General features: G+C 59.3%; 1 protein-coding gene across 4 annotated transcripts; it reads left to right on the top strand.

The window, feature by feature from the left end:
- Window positions 1-627: 627 nt before the first annotated feature.
- SLC45A3 (solute carrier family 45 member 3) lies at window positions 628-19,937 on the top strand. Of its 4 annotated transcripts, XM_026480509.4 has the most exons (7): window positions 659-728; window positions 2,254-2,388; window positions 3,131-3,291; window positions 13,023-13,398; window positions 14,281-15,063; window positions 15,818-16,083; window positions 18,177-19,937. In XM_026480509.4, the coding sequence occupies exons 4-7, from the start codon at window positions 13,227-13,229 to the stop codon at window positions 18,612-18,614; spliced, it is 1,659 nt and encodes a 552-aa protein (XP_026336294.2). In that variant the 5' UTR covers window positions 659-728; window positions 2,254-2,388; window positions 3,131-3,291; window positions 13,023-13,226; the 3' UTR covers window positions 18,615-19,937. The 4 variants fall into 4 exon arrangements, with proteins under 4 accessions (XP_026336293.2, XP_026336295.2, XP_026336294.2 ...); XM_026480508.4 differs by lacking the exon at window positions 3,131-3,291 and having other exon boundaries at window positions 628-728; XM_026480510.4 differs by lacking the exons at window positions 2,254-2,388; window positions 3,131-3,291 and having other exon boundaries at window positions 628-728.
- The last annotated feature ends 18 nt before the right edge of the window (window positions 19,938-19,955 follow it).

The following is a 19,955-nucleotide window of genomic DNA, read 5'->3' as shown; positions in this document are numbered from 1 at the left end:
TGTCAAAGGCATTCTGGAAACACGGTATCTGTTGGGACCTCGCTCTACAGCTGACAAAGGGAACATTTTACCGAGCGCCCTCTTCCCCATACACATCCTTCAGGAGACAACGAATTGAAATTCAGCTTTTAACTTCAGATAGAGCGACTGAGTTAGCTATCAAGAAGCTCTGTTCCAGAGCGTAGCAAACGGTAGGAAGAGTAACTGGGGGAGAATGTGCCATCTCCTTTCCAGGCTGGTCCTGGCTGGGTGGGGTGCAGCTCGGCCCCGGGACAGGCGGGCGGCCAGAATAGCACGTGCAGGTAATGGTCGCAGACTGGCTACGGGGAGGGGAGGTGCCCCGCGGAGCCGGGCTGCTTTTACCTAAATGTTTTGGTGGCGAGCGGCGAGGGGGCGGTGCACTGCCCTAGGTAATGACAGGGCAGTCGGGGAGCCACGCGGGGGCTGCCCGTCTCGGTCGCGGCTACAAAGACCGTTTGGAGACCTACCGCTTTCTTCCCCCGCGGACCAGCCCCACCCCTCCCCACCCCTCCCCACCCCTCCCGCACCCCCCACCCCCGACCCGCCTCGCCCCGCCCCCTCCCGCAGCCCCAGCGCGCATGCTCTCTTCCCCCGCCGAGCAACCTGGAGATTTAAAAGCGGCCGGCTGGCGCGCGCTGGGAGGAGGCGGGGGTGGGGGACCAGCTCGCACGCGCCGGCCGCGGGTGACAGCCGCACGCCTAGGCCAGGTAGGCGAGCGCCCCCTCTTCTCCCGGGGGAGGGGACCCCCGGCGCGGGGGAGGGAGTGGCGCCGCGCGGCCGGGCTCCGCGGGGTGGCGTGTTCTGCGCCCCGCGCCACTCCCGGGGGAGGTGGCGGGCCCCGGGCGCGCCCCCTGTCCTGCCGCTCGGTCCCTGTGGAGCGCGGCTTTCTTCCGCGCAGGGCGGGCTGGGCCGGGCTGGAGCGCCGGGGCCCCAGCTGTCCCGGGCCGGGCGGCTAGTGGGCGGGGAGCGGGCCCTCCCGGGAGCTCCGGGCCGGGCGGACGGCAGGCGGACCGGCTGCTCGCTCCTGTTGCAGCTCCGGCGTCAGAGTTTTCTTTGGAAAGTTGCATTTATTTTCTTCCCTTGTCTCGGCTTCACCGGAAAGGGACGGGATGAGTCACCGCGGCGCGCACAGTCCGGCACTGGGGAGCCGGGAAAGGGGCCGGCGGCCGGGATGCCGCGGGGTCCCCGGGCTCGCGCCAGCTTGCTTGGGCTGGAGTGCGGGGCTACGAAGGGAGGGAAAGGTGACCGAGCGCTCTCGGATGTTAGTCTTGGGGCCCGGCTCTGGGCAGAGTTGAGGCTGGAGTGTGTGGGTGTGTGGGTTCCCCTACCCCCTGCCCCGCCGCCTCGGTCACCCTTCAGGGCAGGAGGAAAAGGAGAGGCCCTTTTCTCCGCGCCTCCCGGGGCCCTCAGGTAGGGACGGCGACAATGCTGAAATCGGCAAACAGGTGTGATGAGATGGAACCTGGGCACCCGCTCTGGCTTCTGGGGACTCTGGGCTTAGGCAGCAGCACGGCCTGCTGAGAAGCTCCTGGGGGGACCTGCGGCGTTTCTCCTGAGTGAGACCCAGCCCTTCCCATCGTATGCTGTTCCCCTCAAGCGCAAGAACCCCCGTGACTTGCTTTTGCCCTTGACCTCTGAATCAGCTTCCATCTTCCTCACAGACACTCGAACTTGCTCAGCTTTTCCTGCTCCCCCTGGGCTACTCCCGCTACCCTGCTTCCTCCTTTCTCCAGGGGCCAGAGTTGGGGTTAGGGAGGGGTTTGGCATGGTGGGTACCTGGTGAGGACTTGCCCTTCAGCTGTTACACAGACCTGATCCCAGTGGAGCAGACACTAAGAATAGCCCAGCTGCTGTTTTGCTGCCCTGCAGTCTGCAGCCGGGCATAGCCCGTGCACCCAGGCCCAGAGCCACCCTTACTGCGCTCCTGGAAGCCTTGCTCAGGGGTGGGGTGAGGCCCTGGGGGCCTCTGGCTGCCTTTTCTGATGCCCGTAGCAGATCTCCTTTCAGAATAGGACAGCCTTGGTGTGGGGCTCACCTGCCCAAGGCTTGGGGAGCAGGCTGGCACGCGGGGGTAGGGAGGGGAGGGCCCAGGAAGGACAGCCTGGAAGGGAAGCCCGGGGAAATGTGCAGAGTGGCTTCTCTTAGGGAGTGAGTGCTACGGTATTTGAGGTCGCAGGCCCTTCTGTTGGATGGGTCCCATCCCCTCATTCCTCCCTTATCTCCTCCCCCCAGGCCTGTCATGGAGCCAGGACTCTGTTTTTCTAAAAGTGCTCAGAAAAATGGAGCTTGAGTCAGCAGGCTGAGTCTGAAGAGGAAAATACAGCTGTGGGTGAATGTAGAGCTGTGGACATCCAGGCCCCAATTAGGGTATGTGTGTGGGGTGTGTGAGGGGAAGTTTCCGACGTCCTTGCGGAGTGTGTGGTGAACTCCGCTGCCCCTCTTGGCTCTGCGGGGTTATCCCGAAGGAGGAGGAGGAGCTGCAGAGTGATTCCTGGTGACCCACCCAGGGCCTTCCAGGCTACCAGGTGGTGGCAGGATGGTGTGGAGTCCCCTCCCTCTCAGCCCGGGCGGGGCTCTGGAGGGACAAGGCAGAAAGGTGGGGATGGTCTGGGGACTCCGAAGGTGAAATTAAGTGCTTTCGTTTGGACCATTAGAGCCTGACAGCACAACACAATGGGTAAGAACGTGGACTATAGAAAGACAGGCTTTCTATGTTTGCTGCTCTACCAGCGGTGGAACGTTGGGCCAGTTCCTTAACCTCTTCAAAGCCTCCGTATCCCTAGCCGCAATCTGGGGCTGATAATAATAGTGATCATACTTTACAGCTTTTTTTAGAAGTTTATTTATTTATTTAGGTAAGCTCTACACCCAATTTAGGGCTCAAACTCAGGACCCCAAGATCAAGAGTTGCATGCTCTTCCCACTGAGGCAGCCAGGCATCCCGTAGCTTTTTTTGTTTCTTAACTAGAAATAGCTGATTGTGTATAATGTATAAAATATGAAAAATGTAGAGCTTTATTAAATCATGCATACAGAGCCCTGGGATTTGTGCCTTAGGTAATAAGTGGTCAGTAAATGTTAGCTGTACTTAACTGTGTCTATTACCCAGGACCGAATGGACAGCAGCACCTAGCATGGGACTCTGTGTTTGGGTTCTGCTCTTGTTTCTTTGGGAGCAAGCTCTCCCGGACCTCGGGGAGTCCGTATGACTAGTGAAGAGACTGGCCTCCAGCACCGAGGTGCCCGAATTTCAAGCCCATTTCCTCTTGTGTAAGTTATTTCACTTCTCTGTGCTTCACCTTCCTCCGCCGTGAGATGAGGATAACAGTACCCCCTCCCCCCTCCGCGTATTGTGAGCATTAAAGGAGCTGATACAGGTGAAGCTCCCAGCACAGCAGGGGTGTGTAAAAAGAGCCCATCAATGTCAGCTGCTGCTGTTTGGTGACAAGGGAGGCAATCTTTGCGGTTTACGCTTAGAAACCAGAGTTTCTGAGCAAGGGAATTAGACCATATATAACTATATGTAAACCGTGAATGACCTACTTGCTGTTGAACTTGTGGTCTGGTGCAAAGAACACACCAGGACTGGACATCCTGGTCTCTTCCATCAATACTGTGTGTGACTTGTTTTTTAATCAGTCCAGAAACCCCTGCCCTGCCTGTCTCCTCAAGGTGGAAGAGAATACCAGGGGATCATAGAGGTGAATATGTATCTTGAAAGAGTAAGAGCCCCCTATGCAGAAAGGTGATTTGCTGTGATTTTTAGGGAAACTATATGAGGAGGAGAGAGCATACTGAAGTCAGGGTTCTGCTCTGTCCTCCCCCCGCCCCCCGCCCAGCCCTTGGGCTGCATCACTTTCTGATAGCCAGAAGAAAAACCCAGCCTGGCTTTCTTTGAATAGTCAGTGGCCCCGTTTGCTGGACAGCAAGGAGAGGCTGGACCAGTTGGTGCCAGGCCCAGCGTCTCGAACGCTGATGCCACTTGACTCCCAGCATTAGAGCTGGAGTGTGGAGCTTTGTCTAGTGTATTAAGTGTCCCTGCTGGGGGGCAGGGGCTGACCGAGCCATCACGGGATGGTCCTGGTATCTGGCCAGAGCTTCCTATTTAATCCCTTTTCCTACTATGAGGTCTGTGTTTCCTCCTCCATGGGAAACAGTCCACAGTTTTGCCACTGACCCTGAATGACTTGTAGGGCTTCTTGCTTCTGATATTGGAGACGGGCCTGCCTCACCTGTTGGCCGTGGAGTCTGTGTCTGTAAAATGGAGAGGATAATAGTCACCTTGCAAGGTTACAAAGAGGATTACATGAGATAGGCATGTTTTGCAAAGTGCCTGCACAGACCAGGTGCTCAATACATGTGTGTTCCCTTGCCCTTCTTTGTTAATTCTGGAGACCCCTCTCTCTGGGATGCTGGGATGAGCCAGCAAGAAAGGGGCTGGAGAACAGCCTCTGATCCCATGGGCCATAGTCCCTCAGTCACCAGTTTCAGGCCAGACCCAACGCCCAGCCAGATAGTTACCCTCAAGAGCAGCCAGCCAGAGACAAGTCCCTCCTTCCCGAATGCTCTTTCTTATGTCCCACCCCAACCTCTATTCTTGAATATCTTTTGAGCTGGTGAATAGTGTCCAAGCTGGAACCACACAGCCCATTCCTAGGGATGTGACAATCTAGCTTCCCACTCCTGGCTCCTGTCGCTGGAAAGAGCTGAGCACCCAAATACCTCGAGTGTGGCCCTGCCTGAGTCCCTGGCAGGCTGGTCACGTTGCATTAGACAGGAATCCTGATTCAGCCTCACTTGGAAAGCCTTCTGTTGAGCACTCCCCCTTCTAGGTCCTGGACAGGAACTGTGGTCCTTGCTTTCCAGGAGTCGAAGGTCTAGTGGGGCAGGGGTAGGGAAACAAACCGGAAGGACCACTGGCAGTATCCAACACTGAGGGCTGCAAGATTTGGAGGAAAGAGGGGAAAAGAGGGGTTCCTTTTTTTTTTTTTTTTTAAGGTTGTATCTATTTATTTATTTGACAGAGAGAGCACCAGCAGGGGGAGCAGCGTGGAGAGGGAGAAGCAGGCTCCCTGATGAGCAAGGAGCTGGAAGCGGGGCTTGATCCCAGGACTCTGGGATCATAACCTGAGTGAAAGGCAGATGCTTCACTGACTGAGCCACCCAGGCACCCCTGAAAGAGGGGATCCTTGATGGCTTGGGTTCCAGGGAGCCCTAGAGATATGGGACATGAGCTGGACAGGGGTCAGGTGAATGGGGAGGCATCTGGAGGAGGTAACTGGAGCATGGTGATACTTTGGAAGGAAAATCAAGCCCAGTGCTGATAGATTCCCCCATCTTGGGCCCAGATCTGAGATCGAAACCCATTGCCATGATCTTGGGTCTGGTATTCTTTCCACCATGCCTCACCGGGGAGGGGCCGAAAGGAGAGGCAGGTGTGTATGGAAGGGCCAGGCTTCAGTGGCTGTGTTTTGCAAATATCTGCCCTTTTCTGCATGGTTCCGACCCACTCATCTTAAGGCTCCACAACATGGCTTCTTCCCCCTGGAAGCCCTGGAAGAACAGGCCATGCCCTACACCTTGGACCCCCAACTTCAGGGACTTGTGTCTTAGCACTGCCAAAGGGGGCTGCCAGCCATTGTTTCTGTAGCCCCAGCACCTTCACCTTGGGCTTGTCTGTGATTGGACCTCAGCGAGGGTTGGGTGGGTCGCTGGGTGAGCGAGTGAGCAGGTTAGTTTTAGTCCTCTTTGACATTCCTTTGGGGGAGCTTAGGTTGCATGCACTGAGGCATACTTCCTCCAAGGGTGGGCAAACTAGGACTCTTTAATAAAAGAGTCCTTTTTGGAACCCCCTTGCACCCTGCTCACTACTGAGTGACTGGGGTTTTGAGAACACATTTCCAGAGGGCTGGCTCTGGCCCAGAGCCCCATGTTGATAAATAGGACTGGTCACAGACCGTAGGGTAGCAGGGCTGAAGGGCCCCGAGAGACCGAGACCGTTGAATTTGAGACCTTAGAGGTGGGGCATTGCAGAGCCAGGACCAGCATCCTGGTCCTCCTTCCAGCCTGGGGTTCTGCTCATCGGTAGGTGTGTCCAGACCCTCCGTCCTCTGCCTCTTTTCTGTGTGCTTGCACGTCCTAAGGGAGGCCGGTCGGCAGGAAGCGGGCAAGGGTTGGCTGTGCGGGATGGGGAGAGCTGCCCCGCCTGGCTGACTGGCAAAGTTCAAATTCACTAGGAGGGAGGCCTTTCAGGTTTCACTTCGCAGGGGCTGTAGGAACAGAGAAGGCATCAGGGGGAGAGAACTTCCCAGCGGCCCGGAGCCTGTGCCAAGCTCCCCATTCTCCTCCCCACCCCGGACCAAGGGATTTCTTGGTACCGCTACCCCACATTGTAGGGAAGCATTTATTGTGGCCCAAGTAGAGGAAGAATTTATCAATTTCTGCCAGGAAATTGGAGTCCAGCTCTGGGAGGGAGTAGGGAGAGGGCAACTCTGTCCGCAGATGTCTGGTTACTGGGCTCAGGCTCAGGTGGCCGCTAGCCCTTGGCGCTCTGGCGTGCGCGAGTAGGCAGGTGGAGGATGGGGTAAGTGCAACTGGGAGCCCCTCTCCACCCGGTTCCCGGGCCTCCCTATCATGGAAAGCTATGGAACTCCCTCCCCAATGCCATGTGGCCTTGGCAGTGAGCACTTAGTAGGCACCTGTCCAGGGAGAGCACCATACCTGAGGCTGGGGAAGGAAGGGGGGAGTGGGGGGCGGGTGGGCGTGAGATCCTTGAGCTGCACAGTTGTAGAGAGCCTCAGACGGTATGTAGACTGGTTCTCATTTTACACGTGTGAATCCCTAGTGTGGGTGTGTGTGTGTGTGAAATAGCTTGTCCAGGCCACACAGCAGCCACAGTTGCTGAAACTAGACTATACTGTCCTGGTTCCCAGTTCAGAGCACTTGGCAGCATTTTCGAAAGGTTGGAATTAGAAAAGTATGTCAGGTATCCAGCACATACCAGACACCTTCTGGACAGCTAGCCGGTGTCAGCCACTGTGATTCCTGTCCCTGGGGTTGGGATCCACCCTGTGTCATAACCGTGGGAGGCTGACTCCGCCCTCCATCTCCCTTCCCAGCCTCAGCCACCAGGCAGGTCTGCTGGGGTGACCTCTCCTCACCTGTCGGGGCCAGCACCTGGGGGGCATTTACATTCCTGGCATTCCTCTGGCCTCTGGGGGCGAAAGGGGTGTGAGTGCCTGAGTGGGTGGCATGTGGGTGAGAGGGGAATGCTACCAGAGAAGAAAGGCCTGACCCCCTCATGCGGGGTTGGGAGGGCCACGACCCGGGTCATGTGACTGGGGGAGTTGGCGCGCAGACCAAGATCAGGCTGCCACCCCCAGGGACACCCTGCCGAACCCGCTAGGGTTCAGAGGCTGGTGGCCCCTGGGGTAGAAGGGAGCTCCAGGGTGAAGAGTAACTGGTCGCCTTGGTTCAGAGGGCACTTGGTCAAGGTGACCCAGTGTGACCTTGAGTCACCACTGTTCTCAGAAAGGAAGTCTGATTGGGAGGTCACTGCCCAGAGTCAGATGTGTGTCTGTGCAGACGGTGACTTATGGACTTGCCAGGTGACCCCTTGGGGAGGGGCTTCACCTCCACTTCGGCTGGCCTGGACTGACCGGCCAAGGTGAGGGTCAGGCTAGCCCCAGAACTCCTGTCCATGAGTTGCAGAGGGGAGGGGAGAAGAGAGTGGGCTCCCGGGACTGCCCGCCTGGCCGTCCTTTCCCCTCCCCTTTCCCCAACCTCTTCGCATTGGTTTCCTTTCAGAAGCTGGGCTGGGGCTCTCAGACAGGGCAACAAAAGCAACTTTCCTCCAAGCCACTGCCACCTGTTGGGTTTTCACACATTGGGGGTGAGTGGGGGGAGGGGGCCGTTGCCCCTTTCCCAGTGTCTGCGGTGTGGCCCCTCTGCCCCCCCAGGGCCTGGGATTCTCTGTGCTGCCCGAAGCGACAGGGCTCAGGAGCTGGAGGGGGTGGGGGGCCTGCGGCAGCTGGAAGGGGAATTGAGTGGGAAGGGGCCGGTGCTGGCAGCCGGGAGAGAGTTTGATGGATTACTCTGTGGGCCGAGAGGTTTCTCCCTAATCCCCCTTTGTGTCCTGGCCTGCAGCCCCCTCACTCTCTCTGACAAGCTGCTGAGCAGAAGGCTTCCAGTCCCAAGGAAGAAAAGGCAGCGCAGCAGGGCGAGCTCCAAATCCCTGGCCTCTGGGCCCTGGGGGAGACAGGAGCTAGGGAGCGAGTCTGGGGCCTGGGGCGGGGGTGGGGTCCTCCTCCCCTCTGTCCAGCCCTTCTTCTTTCGGACCCTTCCCTCGAGGTGGAGAGGTTGCATGCTGGGCAGAGTTTTCGGGTGCCTGGGGGAACCCTACAAAGTGTCGGTCTGGGGTATTTCAGCAGATCGCTGCCTTTTTTATAGGGTGGGGTGGGGGAGAGCAGACCCTCACTTCTTTGGGAGTTTGAGCCCAAGAATCAAAGACTGAATGTGGGTAGGAAGGGACAAACCAGGTGCGTCTCCTATGCGGGGCCCAACCCCCCCCCCCCCCCCCCGGGCCTTCTCCCCTCCCCAGCTGCCCAGGTAGCAATTCGCACCGCACCGCGTCCCCGGCCGGCCGGGGGCTGTAATGAGAGCTGCGGCCTCCCAGGAATGCTCATTTTCAGGTCTCCTGGCTGGCCAGCCCTGCCTCTTTCTGGGGTGCCCCAGGGCCCCACGAGGGCAGAGCTCATTTCGGGAGTGCAGTGTGCTAGGTTTTACCTGGTAAGGCCAAGGACATTGGTCCCCTGGGACTGAGGCAGGAGGTTGGGTCACGGGGATGCGGGGCTGGTGAACCCCCAGCCCTCTTCCCTGCCCCCAACCTAGAGGGCCTGGGAGAGCTCAGCTTGGAAGGGGATCCTAGTATCCAGTCCGGTGTGGGAGAACGGGGGTCCCCCCCTTCCTGCAGTCTCCACCTGGGGATTTCGCCTCACCCGCCCTCCCAGCCTGGGCCCAGACAGCCTCCTGTGCGTGGGGTGTGTGTTGGGGAGATTGGCCAGGAGTGACCCCACCCCCTTTCTGCAGCTGAGTCATTATTCCTGGAGGGAGCCCACCCCACTGCGTTTCCTTCTCTGCGGGAGGGGCCGCCTGGGGGCTGTGAGGGGTAGAGGAGCGCGTGAGAAAGCCGGGCCGGCTTTGTGAGTGTGGAGGGAGGACGCAGGGTCGCCGAGCTGCTGGGGTCAGGGTGGGGGCCACAGCGTTTGATGTGCCTGGCGGGGTAGGGGGACGCCGGCCCGCATAAAGAGCCCATAGAATTGATGCCTGACACTGGCCCACGGCGGGGCTGCCCCGAGCCTGGGCTCCTCTGGCCTCTGTCTGTCAGCGAGGGAACCCGCTCCCCCCGGGCCCCACCTCAGTCGTGAGGGTGGCAGGAGCCCCTTTGAAAGCCCTCAAAGGCCTCTTTCTGCGTCCCTCTGACGCTCCCTTCCTAGGGGGCTACCAGAGTGGGCTCTCGCCCTTCCCCCCACCTCCTTCTCTCTGTCTTTTGCATTTTGGAGAGAGTTCAGGCCAAGTCGGTTCTTGCCGCTCAGTCTCATTCCCCACGCTCGCCTGTGCCAGACCCGACGTGGGCCGTTCCGCCCGAGGGGCTGTGCGGCCCCCTCACCACCTTTGAAACTTTAGGAGTTGCCCCCTCTGGGGGTGTGGCCAGGGTTTCCCTGGTGGGGGTGGGGGTGGGGGGGCCCTTCGGTCTTTCCCATCTCTCCCACCCCCCACCCCCACGCTGCTTTCAGCCGTGCATTCCTTGGGTAAAAGTTTCCCAGGCCCCCCCGTGCTAGGGTGGGCGCTGGAGGGTGGGGAGCGTTGCCCGTAGGGCTCCTGCTCTCTGGGGCTGGGCTCACTGAGCGGGCCCAGCGTGCTTGGTTCTGCTCCCCCAGGGATGAGGAAAGGTGGCCTGGGGCAGAGCTCCAAGGAGGTTCCTGGAGGTCTTGCGTTTCTTCCAGCCTTCTTGCTGTCCTGTCATTGGAGGACAGATACTTGGAACTTGAGAGGGACTTGTCCTCCCCGAAGGCTGCTGTTCCCTTTGGGAGGTCAGGCCACACTCCCCTCGTGGTACCTCCACTTCCCTCCTCTTCCCGCCCCCTCCCTACCAGGTGAGCCCCGGGAGGCCGGCTCTGCGGGTTGATCTTCTGTTTGCCAGACAGGCTGAGTGCTCCGGGAGCAGTGGGACAGGCGGATTTGAGTCAGAAGCCCCTCTGACACCGAGGGTGCTGAGGAGAATTGAACTCTGTCTCCCCGCCTGCATTCCTGATGAAGACAGCAGAATGCCCCAAATGGGTGCGGGCAGTCATCTGTCACTTAGAAGCTTTGGTGGGCAGCGTGCCCTTGGGCTGCAGAAGGGAGTGGTTGCCACCAAAGTGGGGGGAACCACTTGCTCTGGGCCTGGGCACCGGGCAGGGCCTGGGCTTCTGTGGTGTCCTGGAGGGATGGCAGGTGCCCGGTGAGCACTGTGGGGGACCTTTGGGGTGCACTCTGCCCTGAGGACCCCAGAGCGGGGATGACATGGGTGAGACTAGGGCTCTGGGGAAGGTTCGGGGAGGAGGAATTCCTTAGGCAGTCCTGGGCTGGGAAGACTCCACTCTAGAGGTGGCTAGAGTGCCCTGGACCTTGAGGCACAGTAGAAGTCAAAAGAGAGAGGACGGGCTTAGCAACCTAAGAACAGAGGGGTGCCGAGCTGGGCTTGGAGCCTGCCCACCTCCTACCCAACTCCTTTCAAAGAATTCTTCACCCGGCCCAGCCCCCAGTTACCTGGTGCTGGAGAGGGTGGAGGAGGCTGGAGAAAGGAGGGAGAGGGAGGCGGCTAATGAGCTACTTGGACTGAAGGAGAGTGAAGGGAAATTCCTCTCTTCACCCCCTTTGGTCTTTTTGTCTTTCTCTCTCCTGGGCTAAGGAGGGTGTCCTGCCTCTTCCTAGGAGAAAGGGGCTGGGGTAGGACGGGAAGGAGGCAGGTGGGGTGATTAGCGTTTTCTTGAAGAGCTGCAATTTACTTGAAACCACAGAGAGCAAGGAGAGCTTGGGAATGTGGGCAAGTTGTGGGTGAGTCTGGGTCTGACGGTCTGTTTGCTCAGGGAGGACCTGGTCCCTTTACCCACAGCTGGGAGTGTCCAGGGCCTTCCCAGACTGAGGGCGGGGAGTAGAATGGGCTGGGAGCCTTTTGACCCAGAACCCCTCCCTCCAGGCTGGAGAGTACCCCCATCTTGGTCTATGTGCGGGGTCCTGCCCTCCTTGTGGGGTTGCTGAGGCAGGGGAGGGGATTGGCTCAAAACTGCCCAGCGAGGAGGACTGACATGTGGCCCCCTCCACCCCTTTAGGGACTCTGGGGGTCAGTATTTTACACTCCTCCCCATGCCACCCCCATAAGAGTCCATGCCCCTTCCCAAAGTGGATGGTCTGGGTCTGAGCAGAACTTTGGGGAGGAGGCTGCTGGTTGCCCAGCCTTCCTTTCTGGTCTACCAGCTGCAAAGCGGTTATGGGGTTATGGGAGGGACACATCTTCCCGGGGATTGGCGGCCATCTGATTTCTCTGTGGCCTATTTCAGAGAACACCTACCACGGGCTTTGTAGCACAGAAGGCCCTGGAAGGCTGAGTGTTATTTGAAAAGATAAAAGAAGTGGAAGCGGCAGACGATGAGATGCTGAGATTGGAGGGGAGTGAAGGAGGGCCGAGGGTGCCCCAGGTGCCCACTCAGGGAGGGGCAGAGGCGGGGCCCTCTGGGCTGTGGACCTTGTTCGTGAGCAGGGCCGGTCCACGGCCTTTATGGGAGTGAATGGGAGTGAATTGGTGAGGCAGGGGAACGCAGTCTAGACTCCAGCCAGGAGTGGCATGAAGCTCTGTCTGCACCTCTTTCGAATGATTGACAAGTTAGGGGACTCTTGCCTTTTCTCACGAAGACCCACCTTCTATACTCCTCTTCATGGCTGACTTGATTTTCCCTCTTTTGTGGTCATCCCTACACAGAGCAGGTAGTGTCGGGTCCTGTTGTCAGGAAGCAAGACCTGGAAGCCAATTGCCTGGGGGTTGGGGGCACAGGGTGGGGGCTCCCCCAGTGAGATCTCTAGGCACACGAGGCAGGCCTAGCAGGGAGGGCCATGGGGACTTCTTTGCTGAGAATGGAGCCATTTGGGGGGCAGAGAAAGGCTGCAGGGAAGTGGTGGGGCCTCCTGCCAACGCCGCGTCACCGGGGTCATTATGGTTGCCACCAGCCGGTGCCCCTGGGAGGCAGGGACCTGGGAGCAGGCCCCACTGTCCCTTGACAGTTGGGCAATATACGTGGGAATGTTTCTTCCCCACGAGCCTTGAGCACAGAGAGAAACTCCAGGGAGAGGTTTGCAGGCCCAGGTTCCCCCAGGGGAGCCCTCTTTAAGTGGTTTCAATGACAGGTTAAAACCCAACCCAACAAACCACAGCCTCCCCGCCCTCCCCGCCTTGTCCTCGTCCTTGGGGGCTCGGGTTATGGTGCACCGTGGCTTGTGGCCAGGCAGCTCGGAATAGGAAGTGCTACTCCTAACAAAGGGGAATTGAACAGCCCAGCTTTGGGAAGTGGAGAGAGAAAAGCAAACACGCCAGGCCTGGCAGAGGTCTCCAGGGGCACCTTGATAACAGGGCCTGGGGAACTGGGAGTTCAGTTGGTTCGATTTTCTTTCTTTTCTTTTTTCCATCCCAGCAGGCAAGGGCAATGGCAAAGATATTCCAAAACAGAGAAAAACGGACGTCTGTTTGGCTCTGGAGTGTGCTGAGGTTTAAAAATCATATTTACCTTATTAGTTATGTCAGCCTTAGGCTAATATTAACATGCATTTCCTGATTGGCAGTAGGGTGGCACGGCCACACTGTCGTCGCCAGCCTGGGAGTGAACAGGATTCACAGAACTCAGAGCAAATCCTGGAGGCCTGGTTCCCGGGGTTTCACGGTCTGTGTTTGATGGTCCCTGTCCTTTCAGGATCCGAGTGACAAGCTATGTCCCCACCGAGGCACCCTACGGCCACAGGCGCTTAGCAGGGACTGAGGAGCCGGACCTGCACGGAATGCTGGCAGAAATGGGCTCCTGGCCGAGGCCGGGGCAGTTGGTGGCAGCAAGGAGGAGAGGCCTGGGCGTCCGGAGCAGGGCTGAGCCACCGCAGTTGTGGAGCGTGTGAAGCCCACCATGGTCCAGAGGCTGTGGGCCGGCCGCCTGCTGCGGCATCGGAAGGCCCAGCTCCTGCTGGTCAACCTGCTGACCTTTGGCCTGGAGGTGTGCCTGGCTGCCGGCATCACCTACGTGCCGCCCTTGCTGCTGGAAGTGGGGGTCGAGGAGAAGTTCATGACCATGGTGCTAGGTGAGTACCACATCCTCCTTCCCTCGCACTGCAGATCCACGACACCCAGGAGGTAGGGTGGCAGTGCGTCTGCCCAAAGCGGGAGAGGTGGCTGCGTGCTCTTCCTGGGCCTGTGGAGCCGGGGGGAGGGGGGGGGAGGGAGGGGTTGCAGGGTGGAGGGGTGATGGTGGGCTGGACGGGGCAGGGGGGCCCAATAGGAAAAGAGCACAGGAACATTCCGTGGTCACCCCAATACCCCTGACCCCTACATAATGCCTGGCAAATAGGAGACACTGCTCTTGACCCCTTTGTCCAGCCCTTTCTGATTTCTCTCTGTTACTCATTTAATCCTTGCGACACCTTTGGGGTCCCCCATTTCACAGAGGAGGTCATGGAGGCTGATGAGTGGTTGGGTGACTGAGGCAGGCTGGAGGGCTAGCTATTGGTTAGTGGGATCAGGGTCTCCCAGCCAGGGCTCTTTCTTACCCCTCAGGCCTGGGCTGGGCTCCTGACCACAGATGTGTTCTGCAAAAGCCACAGAAGGCAAGTGGTCACCCTGGGGCGGAGGCTCCCAGGATCACAGGCCCTGGGGTCAGACTGCCTGTTGAAACTCTGCCCCTTGCCCCTGCCCCCCACCTCGGCGCCTGTGCTCAAGGCTCACTTACCAGTTGTTCCATGCGTCAGCGTGCCCATCTCAAGACGGGGCGTTAGCAATCCTAGCTACGAAGACTAAACTCGAGTCGGTGTGACATATTCCGCACTGTGTCCAGCACAGAGGTGGCCCTGCATGTGATAGGATGGTGGTCATTTCCATCCTTCTCTAAGAGCTTGGTCCCCCTCCCCCACGGCCCCTTAGGGCCCCAGCCCCCAGCCTCTGGCTCATTCGGTGTGTCCTTCCTGCAGGCATCGGTCCAGTGCTGGGCCTCGTCTCGGTCCCACTCCTAGGCTCAGCCAGTGACCATTGGCGTGGGCGCTACGGCCGCCGGAGGCCCTTCATCTGGGCCCTGTCCCTGGGCGTCCTGCTGAGCCTCTTCCTCATCCCGAGGGCCGGCTGGCTGGCGGGGCTGCTGTGCCCGGACACCAGGCCCCTGGAGCTGGCCCTGCTGATCCTGGGGGTGGGGCTACTGGACTTCTGTGGCCAGGTTTGCTTCACCCCGCTGGAGGCCCTGCTCTCTGACCTCTTCCGGGACCCAGACCAGTGTCGGCAGGCCTTCTCCGTCTATGCCTTCATGATCAGCCTCGGGGGCTGCCTGGGCTACCTCCTGCCCGCCATCGACTGGGACGCCAGTGCCCTGGCCCCCTACCTGGGCACCCAGGAGGAGTGCCTCTTTGGCCTGCTCACCGTCATCTTCCTCACCTGCGTGGCGGCCACACTGTTTGTGGCCGAGGAGGCCGCGCTGGGGCCTGCCGAGCCGGCGGAAGGGCTGGCGGTGCCGTCGGGGCCGCACTGCTGTGCGTGCCACACCCACCTGGCTTTCCGGACCCTGGGCGCCCTGTTTCCCCGGCTGCACCGGCTCTGCTGCCGTGTGCCCCGCACGCTGCGCAGACTCTTCGTGGCCGAGCTGTGCAGCTGGATGGCCTTCATGACCTTCACGCTGTTCTACACGGACTTCGTGGGCGAGGGGCTGTACCAGGGTGTGCCCCGGGCTGCGCCCGGCACAGATGCCCGGAGACAGTATGATGAAGGTAAGGCCTTAGCAGCGAGGCGGGGGGGGGGGGGGGGGGCAGGGAGGGGGCAGCTGTGAGAGATTCCCCCCCACCCCCAGGGGACGGCCCGGCCTTGGGAGAGGCCCACAGCCTGCAGTCTGTGCCCGGCTGGTAGCTGTGCGTCTGGGCTCCTGATTTGCCTGTCAGGAAAGTGGGCCCCATCTCTGCACGTGGCCCCCACGGTGCAGGGCAGCTCGGCTTGGGCTTGCCGTCTTGACAACGCCTCTGGGCCTCTGGCCGTGGAGAGTTTGTTCAGAGTCATTGCCCCAATTTGCCAGAAGAAAAGGCTAAGCTTAGTTAAGGAGCAGAGGGAGTAGAGGAGTAAGGCCAGGGCCCCAACTTCAGGGTGCCCTCTCCTCCCGCTGTTGACTTGCCACGTTCCCTGGCCAGGCCTTCAGCTCAGGCGCTCCCGAGCTCTGTCCTGGAGCCAGAGGCAGAGCGGTCTCTGTGTTTCCTCGTACCCTCAGAGAGCTGAGCACTAGCTGAGGCCCCCAAACAACCCTCAGAACGTCTTCCTCTGCCCTTAGCCAGAGGCTTTGGCAGCACCCACCGTCTAAGGGCGGTGGAAAAACCTAGACTCCGGTGGCCACAGCTGGGTGGAGATGACGCGGGTGAGCAGGTCCGGTCCATGCCGAGTCTTCGACGACAGGTGCCCACAGTCTGACCCCTCCCCAGCTTGTACGGGGCCTCCCGCTGCTGGGGGGCTGACCTCCTCTTCTCCCCCACCCTGCAGGGGTCCGGATGGGCAGCCTGGGGCTGTTCCTGCAGTGTGCTGTCTCCCTGCTCTTCTCTCTGGTCATGGACCGGCTGGTACAGCGATGCGGCACCCGGGCCGTCTATTTGGCCAGCGTGGTGGCCTTCCCTGTCGCTGCCGGCACCATGTGCCTGTCGCGCAGCGTGGCTGTGGTGACCGCGTCGGCCGCCCTCACCGGCTTTACCTTCTCAGCCCTGCAGATCCTGCCCTACACGCTAGCCTCCCTCTACCACCGCGAGAAGCAGGTACTCACGCTGGCCACTGGGTGGAGCGGGGGCGGAGGGGAGACGGATAAGCCCCTAACCGGGTCTGGGCAGAGACATGGGAGAAGCCGTTCTTTGATTGGAGAGGAAGCCCATGTAGCCCAGGGCCAGAGACGTGGGCTGCGGAAGGAGGGCGTAGATTAGATTCTGGGAATGACTTCCTGGTGTCAGGACTCTAAAGCACTGAGTGGATGATTGCAGGAAATGCTAAATCCTTCTTTGGGAATCCTGAAGAATCTGGCTAGTGGAGGCCCTCAGTCTGGGCTGGGTTGTTCCAGGCAGAGGCAGGGCGGTGGGCTGGATCAGATGGCCTCTGGGGCACCTGGCTTCAGCAGCCAGTGAGTGGGGGTGGTCTGGGGTTGGCAACGGCTCTCTTTATTCAGGAAGGGGCATTGTGACTGACCCATGCCCTGCTTTGGTCTCCCAGCTGGGGAAGGCTCCTTACTACCCCTTCTCTTTCTGGTTTATCTTCATTTTCTGCCTAATTCTCTCTTTTTCTTTTCCTGCCTCACCCCTTTGTCTCCGTCCCCTTCCCCCGCCCCCACGGCGGATCTCTGAGCCTGCCGCACCTGCCACCGCTCGCCTGGCCACTGTAAGTTGGGGGCCTCCTTCCTGCTTGGCCCCACACCAACCAGCCCCTCCAGGGGCCCCGTTTTGTGGGAAGCCTCCTGACCAAAGCTGTGTGGTCGCCTTTGTCCCCTTCACTGGCCTCAGTGAGCTACAGCCCCGGGTGCAGAGCTCCGCCCAGAGGGTAAGAAGTTGGGGTGTCCTGAGGGAGGAGATGCAGGCCGGCCCTCCTGGAGCTTCCAGATGCAGGGAAGATGTACGTCTGCCCCTGGAGGGCATGAGTGAGGTAGCGGGGAAGTAGCTAGCTAGGAGGGTGGTTAATTGAGTAGGTAGCTGCAGGGGTGCGGTGTGTGGAGGGAGTGCCGGGCCTTGGGTTGGGGTAGCCTGGTCCCTGAGGCCCCCGTCAGCACACAGATAACCTTCCTCAGCCTCCATCCTTCCACTGCCCCGGCTCGGGGCTTGGGGGCTGGTGTCCAGAGGCCAGGCGTGGGCTCACGCACTCGCGCCAGGGAACGTGCTGGGGCTGGTCCCCTGGGACCGCGGAGCGTGTCTGTCCCTAGGGGCTTCTTGGGGCTCCAGCCTCACTGGTCTTCCCGGGGGTGGCAGGCGGGGAGGACAGGTCCTGGGAGGCCCAGTGCCGGCACACTTGGCCCTGTATACTGTCTGTACTTGCTTTGCCTACTGCTGGCCGCACCAGGAGCTGTTGGTTTCCGTTTTGAGCTCCCATAGGTCCCAGCTCTAGCGCAGCCCTCTCGAGAGCCCTTCTGCGTGAGGCACCAGCGGGCACAGGGACGGTGGGGGATGAATTCTGGCCCCGTCCTTAAATAGGGGGGCCTGGGCAGAGGCAGGCTACCCTAATCTAAGGCACACAGTAAGAAGCAAGAAGGGCTTCAACATTAGCACGGCTAGGTTATAGGAGTCTGGAAGTTTCCTCCTGTTCCTCTCCTCCCCCAGCTGTCTGCTGGATCTTCAGTCCAGGGCCATGGACCTCACAGTAGGGCCTGGGACCCCAGTGGGAGCAGAGCCTCTCTCTGCGAGGTTAAGAAGGATGTCCCAAAGCGAAGTGGTGGGGGGCAGGAAGTAGGAGGGTTAAGAAAGCCTGTGTGGGGATTTCGCCATCAGGGGTCCCACCTTTGGATTTTGTTCCTCTGTTCTCACACATGTCTCTTCTCACCTGTCTTCATTCCGTCTTTTTCCTCTACCTTGGGGTTCTATTCTCTTCCTGACCTGCAGTCGGAGTTTGTCTGCCACTTACTGGTTCCGGGAGAGGCTAGAGGAGACCTAGACTTCTGGATTCAGATCTGTCCCCTCCCCATCCCCAATCCCTGAGGAGATTCCTAACTAGACCCAGACCAAGGAGGGTGTGCTTGGTTTTCTGACCTGCTGCACAACTGTCATTAAGACTGGGTGGCTGGTTTCTTCCAGCCCCTGGTATGAAGGCCAGGGTCTGTTCTTAGAGCTGGGATCCTATGCTTGGATACCTACATATCCTTGTCCCCCTGCCCCAGGTTTTCCTGCCCAAATACCGAGGAGATGCCGGAAGTAGTGCCAGTGAGGACAGCCTGATGCCCAGCTTTCCACCGGGCCCCAAGACCGGATCTCCCTTCCCCAATGGACACACGGGTGCTGGAGGCAGCAGCCTCCTCCCTTCTCCACCTGTGCTCTGTGGGGCCTCTTCCTGCGACGTCTCCATGCGTGTGGTGGTGGACGAGGTGCCTCAGGCCAGGGTCATTCCGGGCCGGGGCATCTGCCTGGACCTTGCCATCCTGGACAGTGCCTTCCTGCTGTCCCAGGTGGCCCCGTCCCTGTTTATGGGCTCCATTGTGCAGCTCAGCCAGTCTGTCACTGCCTACATGGTGTCCGCTGCAGGCCTTGGTTTGGTGGCCATTTATTTTGCTACGCAGGTAGTATTCGACAAGAGCGACTTGGCCAAATACTCCCTGTAGAGTACTTCTGACCTTCTGACCCACTGAGGGAGGGCCTGCCTCACTGGTCACAGCCCCCCCCCCCACTCCGGATCCAGGTGGCCTCCTAGGCCTGGGGGGCCGGCCTTCCAGTTTCTGTTGCTGCCAAAGTGGTGTGGCTCTCTGCTGCCACCCCGTGGCGGTGAAGTGCAGAGCTGCAGAGGTGGGGGACTGGGGCTTCTCTCTCTCTCTCTTTCTCTCTCCAGTCTTCAGGGCCGGCTGTTGGTCCAAACAGGCTCCAGTCTGGACTAATACAGGGAGGCCAGAAGGGTAGGGCATTTCATTAGCTCCATGCACTGGAATGCAGGACTCTGCAGCGGGATTACCCGGGCAGGGTTAACAGCTAGTGTCCTGGTCAAGACATACCCAGGCCTCTCACCTCCAAGACCCCTTATCCCATAGATTCCCTCAATGTTGCTCTTGCAGAGAAGTTTCTAGTGTGAAACTCCTCGGCAGGATTTGAGAATATGAAAGTTAATTTTGGGTAAGAGTCTGGTGGGGAGAGAGGAAGCCTGGCCGCGTAGCACTGCCTTTCTCCCATCCTCCCCACGACTACATTTTATCAGGACATGGCTTGTTGGCCCCTGTGTTGCCATCATAGGGACACAGGCCTTTAAATATTTAACTTATTTATTTAACTAAGTAGAGGGGGACCAATTCCCAGCTCTGTCATCTCAGTGTCTAAGAGGTGAGATCCCCAGTGGGCCCCGGGACATGGCTGGTTTCTTGGACTGAGCATTGCCAGAATCATCTTCCCTTGGGTGATTGGTCTGGCCCCAAAACTGCCTAACGCAGGAGCTTGGAAGCTCTGCTTACCCAGCTGATATCCCAAATCCTGTTACCCAAGGCTGGGGGAGCTGGGGGTAAGTGGACGGTGGGGCTCCAGGTCTCAGCAGCCTCCCTAGCCTCCCCTCTTCTCTTGGCCCAGCCTGCCCCCCACCCCCACTCCCCTCAGTTCTCTCTAGGGCTGGGCTGATGAAGGAGCTGCCCACCCCCAACCTTTCCTACTGGCTCCACAGCCCTCTCCCTGGGGCTGTTGCAGGACCAGAAAGAAGCACAGAGTGTGGCTCCTCGAGCTTTAATCCGTCTCAGCCCCAGGGCATATCTGTGCTTGGGGAATCTCGCACAGAAACTCAGGAGTACCCCCTGCCTGGGCTAAGGAGGTCTTATCTCTGGGGGGTTTAAGTGCCGTTTGCAATAATGTTGTGTCTTATTTATTTAGTGGAGTAAATATTTTATACTGTATGTGAGCAATCAGAGTATAATGTTTATGGTGATGAAATTAAAGGCTTCTTCTATGTTTCATTGGCCTGTGTTTATCTT

This window comes from Ursus arctos, unplaced genomic scaffold (genome assembly GCF_023065955.2).
Source record: "Ursus arctos isolate Adak ecotype North America unplaced genomic scaffold, UrsArc2.0 scaffold_2, whole genome shotgun sequence".
NCBI classification, from domain to species: domain Eukaryota; kingdom Metazoa; phylum Chordata; class Mammalia; order Carnivora; family Ursidae; genus Ursus; species Ursus arctos.
The sequence above is the reverse complement of the archived record's forward strand: the minus strand, read 5'-3'. Positions and strand labels throughout refer to the sequence as shown.